We start from the raw sequence: 7,032 nt of genomic DNA on the forward strand, positions 1-7,032 counted from the left end.
TAATAAAAATAATTTTTTTAAAAATTTATCCATCTTTAATCTATTCTCTTAATTTTTTTTACATAATTTCTTTTCATAAAACTTTACCCGAATCAAAAGCGTATATTTTGAGACAAATAAAAGTATTTCATAGAATATAAAGTCTATTTTTTAGATCCAATCATCGTAAATCCTTGGATATTCATTGGTTGAAATTTAAGGCTAGTCTTTAATCCTGTCGGAGTTTACCGTTTAATTAGTATGAATCTCGTGCTGATCAAATGCAGGACATGATGCTTAAAGAACCTAGCAACTATACCACTTATATTAAACCTCATCACTGTTATTGAACACAATCTGTTTAAATCCTTTTAGAGAAAAACTCAAAACAACCTCTGACAATTACTTCGAAAGGACAACGAGGTCCCTGTACCAAAAAAAGTTAATATTTTTTTTGGCACAAGGGCTAATCAGTCCCAAAAAGAAAAAAGATCAGGAGCCGAATTGGATGTTTTTTTTCATGGGATCCTTGTTGTCCTTTTGAGATAATTGTCAGGGATCGGGTGGAGTATTCACTCAATGTTTTATTGCAGAATAATAATTTCTCCGGGAAAAGGTTGTCCTTAATAGTAGTGATCTCGACAATCGACAAAGTGGTAGTCAACGTTAAGGTGACCCTTCTTGTATCCAACCCCATCGGTGTCGATCTCTCTAAACACATTTACGTCCAAGTTGATGCCTCCATGGCCGCACTTATCCACTATTCTCACTGTTTTTGTATCTCCTGTTGCAGTGTTTGTTACCTGCATAACAATGTTGTTAGCAATTATTATATTCTAGTATACGAGTATGTGTGAGTGCGTGGAAATTTAAATGGATGGCATAATATATATGTAAATTTGAAAGTTGGTATTTTCTCCGTACATGCAAATACATAGAGGAATAATGTTATACTTCAATTTCAGGTAGTTAAATACGTCTTGGTTATTAATATTAAAAAAATGTTATTTGCCTTCATTTTTTTTATATAATATTTTCTGTTTTTTCCCGAAAAATGGGTTTCCATATTTTTATTTAAAATATTCAGTTTAGAAAGATAAGAGTACTGCTTAAAAACAAATATTAAAAGAAAATTGATGTGGATTTAGAAAACTTATGTGAAGCTAATGACTCTTAATTTTTGAAGAAATCAATATAATTTATCTGAGTTAATGTATATTTTATATTATAATACGTATTTTATACGAATAGCAGATTTCGATATCATAATTATATTAAAAAAAGATATGAAATTGTTTAAGTTGGATATATATATTGAAAACATACACAAAGACATTTGCCACAAGAAGGTTTGCCATGAGTGCCAACAGGTCCGCAGAAGGCGGCCCAGCCGTATTTACTGCGCCATGTGAGGGGCATGTTGGCGTACCAAGTAGAGCAGTAGCCCTTTGCAGCCGGCAAGTCCCAACCAATAAGATGAGGGTGGTACATATGGTAGGTTGCCATTACGTTGCGCGCACTTTGTCCGCGCACCACCATTGCTGCCATCGCGCACCACAACAATGCAAAAATCAAGTGCCTTTTCGTAATTTTTCGATCCATTCTTTGATGTGCCCTATTTTGAAATTTTGTTCTTGTTTTATGTGCTTTGAGTTGAAAATGTTACGTTGTGCTCACGTGCTGCTTCTATTTATAGCCAAAAACACAAAGCAAATTAAAAATACAAGCATGCTAGTAATCTTTAGTTTATAATTTTTAATTTGCCTTTTGGAATATGTGTATGTTAAGTGTGAACGATTCTAACCTTATATATTAAAGTAAACTAGCTATAGGTAGTATTGATCATCACCATGCCCACAAGATGATATAAAAGGGCAAAAGGCAAAAGAAACTGCAACATAGAAATAATCAAATTGACAATGGACATCTCTTATAATGTGGTAAGTGACAACTTAATGTTACTTTATCATATCATCTTCAATAGCTAGAACAAATTGTTAATATATATATATATTATTATTATTATTATTATTATTATTACTATTATTATTAGGCGACGTACATTTTTTATCTTCCAGTAATGCTAGGTAAACAAAAAAACAGCCAGAATTTACTTTATTTAGCATTAATTAATTGTTGCAACAATTAATGAATGCTAAATAAGGTAAGTTATAGCTGTTTTTGGCTGATTTTCTTTGGTTACCAAACATTTCCGTTATCTAAAACATGAATCATTTAGAAATTAATGACAATGTATGTATAGATTCGATTGTTAGAAGATTATTATAATATAATTTTATTGTGATCTAATCCTAATTACTGATAAATTATTAATGATTTATATGTAATAATATATTTAAGAGTAAAGTATCGTTTTTGTCCCCAACGTTTGGGGTAAATCCTATTTGTGTCTCTAACATTTAAATCGTCTTATTTGTATCCCTAACATTTGTAAAAGTGATTCAATGTTATCCTGCCGTCAATTACACATCATGAGTGCTTTAGTTTGAGTTTTAAAAATCTCTTCTTGAAGTTAGAATACAAATGTCTGGCATAGAATCGATGATCTACTCCGAAAAAATAGCTCATTAAATGTTGAAACTAATTCCTACAATATTTACATAATTCACTTTTCTAGGGACATAATTGAATCTAAACACAAATAGTGGGTATAATATTAAAATCGACCACATCCAAGTGAGACCTAATTGAGAATGATTACATCCAAATGAGAATAATTGAAAAATATGATCTGATTTGTTAGTATAATTGATAGTAGGATAACATTGAATCACTTTTATAAACGTTAAGGATACAAATAGGACGATTTAAACGTTAGGGACACAAATAAGACTTACCCCAAATGTTGGGGACAAAAACGATACTTTACTCTTAAATATATTATTACATATAAATTTTGGATACAAGTATTTGGCTTATTATAATTATTATGATTATAAATTTTGATTACCTAATTAATTAATCATCATATAATATTTTTTATAAATTATAAAAATTACAAGACATCAAAATTTCTTAAAACTCTCTTGATAAATTATAAGGAGAACGGATTACATGTACATATATAATACTATAGAAAAATTGAAGGGGTTAAAAGAAAAAGAAATAGGAGACTATAGTAGTACAAGATTTTCGCTACTTTGTGACCTGTTTTTTTTCTATTTTGTTGCAATTTAAAATCCAATGAAAAGATTTTTGGGAATTTTACAAATCTCCAAAATTTGAAATGTGACAAACTTATTTTTGGCGATTTTATAAAACTTTTAGAATCTTTTTTGGTATCGGTTTAAAACCCCCTAAAATATCATATTCAATTTTAAAAAAAAATGCTACAAACTGAACAACAAACCCGTGTGCTGAATTAGAAAACCATGCCACACAATTCTGTCATCATTTAAATTTAAGTTGACACCAATTAAAGCACTAAAATACATAATTAGACAATAGTTATCTGTTTCAAGCAAACCATATTCAAGTGGAAAGATAAAGATAAAAGCTAAGGATTTTACCCACTTAAAGTTTGTATTGGGTGGTAATGGCCTTGGGATAGGTGTTTCCAGTGGTTTTGCAAGCTCTACTCCCTTGTATTCTTCTTTGAATTCTTCCACTTCTTTACAAACTTCTTTGACTTTGTATCCTCTTCGTATTCACTTGGGGAAGATTCTTCAATCTCAAAGAATTCACTTACGGATGCAAGTTCATTACTAGGAGAGCTTAATTCATGATGATCATTACCAAGGGAACTTGCTTCTTGACCTTTTCCATCTAGTTCTTCATAAGATACTGATGCCAAGGCATCTTAGGCTAGTTTCACTAGCATTTTTTTTGTTAGTTTTAGTTGTTTTATGCATTTTCTTGAGCTTAAAGTAACCAAGAATGGTTAAAAGAATAACAAAGCAATGAACCATCCAAACAGTATGATTTTGATGCAAATTCCATGAGTTTTAGTTATATTACTTGAATGCTATGAATGGAAGATTTCTCATGAAATTTTGCAAGACTTTGATGCAATTGTTTGAATGATTTCAGGGAAGAAGAGGCTAGGCAAGGAAGCAACAAAATCAATAAAGGAAGCTTGAATATCACATGTGGAGTTTAAGTTCCAGTTTAAGCCTAAACTGGAGCTTAAACGCCAGAATCATGAAGGCTAAGAAATGCTGAAACTGAAGTTTAACCTCCAGTTTAACCTTAAACTGGAGGTTAAACGCCAGAATGAAAGTCTCACCAAAGAAGCATTTCCACGTTTAACCTCCAGTTTAACCTTAAACTGGAGGTTAAACGCCAGAATGAGAATGTCACTCAGGAAGCATTTCCACGTTTAACCTCCAGTTTAACCTTAAACTGGAGGTTAAACGCCAGAAATGGGAAATGCACCAGGGAGCTATTTCCACGTTTAAGCTCCAGTTTAACCTTAAACTGGAGCTTAAACGTGTTCGACCAAGTTTTCTCCCTCCAGGGTTGCTTTCTCCATTTCCACGTTTAAGCTCCAGTTTAACCTTAAACTGGAGCTTAAACGTGTTCGACACCTCCAGGGCTACCTTTCTCAGCTTCCACGTTTAAGCTCCAGTTTAACCTTAAACTGGAGCTTAAACGTGTTCGACCTCCAGGATGGCTTTCTCTATTTCCACGTTTAAGCTCCAGTTTAACCTTAAACTGGAGCTTAAACGTGTTCGACCTCCAGGGCTGCCTTTTCTATCTCCACGTTTAAGCTTCAGTTTAACCTTAAACTGAAGCTTAAACGTGTTCGACTAAGTTACCCTCCAGGGCTGCCTTCTTCCATTTCCACGTTTAAGCTTCAGTTTAACCTTAAACTGAAGCTTAAACGTGCTTCCACAAAAGGCATCACTGGAAGTGTCTGGCGTTTAAGCTGCAGTTTAAGCTTAAACTGCAACTTAAACGCCACTCTTGGAAAAGGTTTCTGGGCCAAAAATATTGCGGTTTAAGTTAGTATTTGAGCACAAACATTAACTTAAACTTTGGTATGAAACCCAATTGAATATCATGGTTTATGGGATTGGGCCTGAAGGATTGATGAGTCTGAAATTTCAATTTATTGAGTCATGTGTCATTATTTGATTATCACTAAGTTGGCTCAATGAATGTTACAGAATTTGGATCAACAGCCTCATCAAGATTATGGATCATAAACCCAAGGCAAAAGGAAAGCAGGGAGAGGCCTCAAAGCCCAAGAAACACAACAGAAGCTCAATATAGAAAGTGTATAAATAGGATAGAATTTAAGTTAGGAAGGACTTTTTACCTTTTCATTTTGGCTAGTTTTCATATCTTTGTAATTGAATTCAGAGCTATGACTCACTAAACCCCTTTTCATTGGGTTAGGGAGCTCTATTGTAATTCAATGAATCAATAATAGTTTATCTTCTTCTTCAATCTTTTCTCTTGAATTTTGTTAGAAAGCTTCTCGATCTAATTCCATTGGGTAGTTGTCTTGGGAGAGAAACTACCCATAATTGGAATCCTTCGGAACCTTGGGAAAGGAATGGAGGATTCATGCTAGAGAAGCTTTCTCACAGTGAATTGGATTGGGGTTTGGATGGATATTGTGACATGTAATCCTACCAAATTGTGGTTCATGAAACTGTGTGGTAAAATCAGTGATCGAGCATCATCTCTTCTTATGAACATTTAAACCAAGGGATTGGGAATTTATTTGTTTTTAGAGAGAATTGGTGAGCCAAGGGATTGGGATCCAATCATATAAGATTGCCAAGCAAAATTCAATGAACGCATTGGTTGAGGAAGAGATAAACATGTTTTGATTCGGAGATCTCAATATCTCCTATAACCCAATGAATTCCCCATTTCTGATTTCCACTTTCTCTTTACATTCTGCAACTCAATTCATGCTTAATTTCAGCAATTTAGTTTCTGCTCTTTAATTCATGCAATTTAAGATTCCGCCATTTAAATTTCTTGTCATTTACGTTTCCCGCCAATTTTACATTCCGCAATTCTCATCTAAATCTTGATTCCGCTCAACTAGAACACACTTCTAATCCGAATTGCTCACTCAACCAATCCTTGTGGGATTCGACCTCACTCTATTGTGAGTTTTTACTTGACGATAACCGGTGCACTTGCCGGAAGGAATTTTGCCGATCGTGCAATTTCCTAAATCGTAGCATAACAAGTTTATGCGCATCAAGTTTATGGCGCCGTTGCCGGGGATTGGTTTTCGATTGACAATTCTCAAATTGGAAGTTAACTAGATTGAGCATTTTTTTTGTTTTGATTAATTCAGTACAAGTTACTTGTTGAATTTTAATTTCTGCACTCTGTTACATGCTTTCTTTCTTTATGCCTTTAAATTCAAGCAACTAACTCACTGACTCACTAACTGTTTGAATTAATTCCTCAACTGCTCTAACCATACTCTTCCATTAACCAAGAGTATTTCACTTGTTTGTTGCCTGTGCTGTGTTCTTGTATGACAGGTAGGAGAGGAGAGACATCAACTCCTCCATATACCGAACCAGAGAGGACCCTTCATAGACTTAGAAGGGAAGCAAGAGGGAAGAGAGTACTGGGAGAAGAGGAATCTGAAGGAGAATCTGAGGACAATTTTGAGGAAGCTTTAGATCTCAACATGGATAGAGAAGTTCACCACCATGAGAGAGCTGATGGAAACAATGCCATTCCTGAGAGGAGGGTTCTTAGTTCATACATAAACCCAACCTCTGGGAATTGTGGTAGCAGCATCCAGAAACCACCCATTCAGGCCAACAATTTTGAGCTCAAACCACAGCTAATATCACTTGTGGAGAATCATTGTTCATTTGGTGGGAGTGCTAATGAAGACCCAAACCAACATCTCACAAAATTCCTGAGAATTTGCGACACTGTGAAGTCCAATGGAGTTCAGGAAGATGCCTATAAACTGCTTTTGTTCCCATTTTCACTTAGGGACAAGGCAGCTAAGTGGTTGGAATCATTCCCAAGGGGAGCCTAACAACATGGGACGAGGTGGAAAGCAAATTTCTGGCACATTTCTACCCCCCACAAAAGGTCAAT

The 7,032-nt window shown here is 34.4% G+C and overlaps 1 protein-coding gene across 1 annotated transcript; it reads right to left on the bottom strand.

Moving 5' to 3' along the window:
• Window positions 1-602: 602 nt before the first annotated feature.
• Window positions 603-1,485, bottom strand: LOC112776911 (pro-hevein). Its single transcript, XM_029296968.2, has 2 exons — window positions 1,306-1,485; window positions 603-782 (listed from the first exon to the last, which is right to left on the bottom strand). Exons 1-2 carry the CDS (start codon window positions 1,483-1,485, stop codon window positions 603-605), a joined length of 360 nt encoding a protein of 119 aa, XP_029152801.2.
• Between the last annotated feature and the right edge of the window lie 5,547 nt (window positions 1,486-7,032).

This window comes from Arachis hypogaea, unplaced genomic scaffold (assembly GCF_003086295.3).
Source record: "Arachis hypogaea cultivar Tifrunner unplaced genomic scaffold, arahy.Tifrunner.gnm2.J5K5 arahy.Tifrunner.gnm2.scaffold_314, whole genome shotgun sequence".
NCBI classification, from domain to species: Eukaryota; Viridiplantae; Streptophyta; class Magnoliopsida; order Fabales; family Fabaceae; genus Arachis; species Arachis hypogaea.

Excerpts from the sequence above, each read along its gene's own strand:
- LOC112776911 (XM_029296968.2), bottom strand. The coding sequence starts at position 1,485 with ATGGCAACCTACCATATGTACCACCCTCATCTTATTGGTTGGGACTTG. Across the intron at positions 783-1,305 it reads CTTGTGGCAAATGTCTTTGT|GTAACAAACACTGCAACAGG; the intron begins GTATGTTTTCAA and ends ATTGTTATGCAG.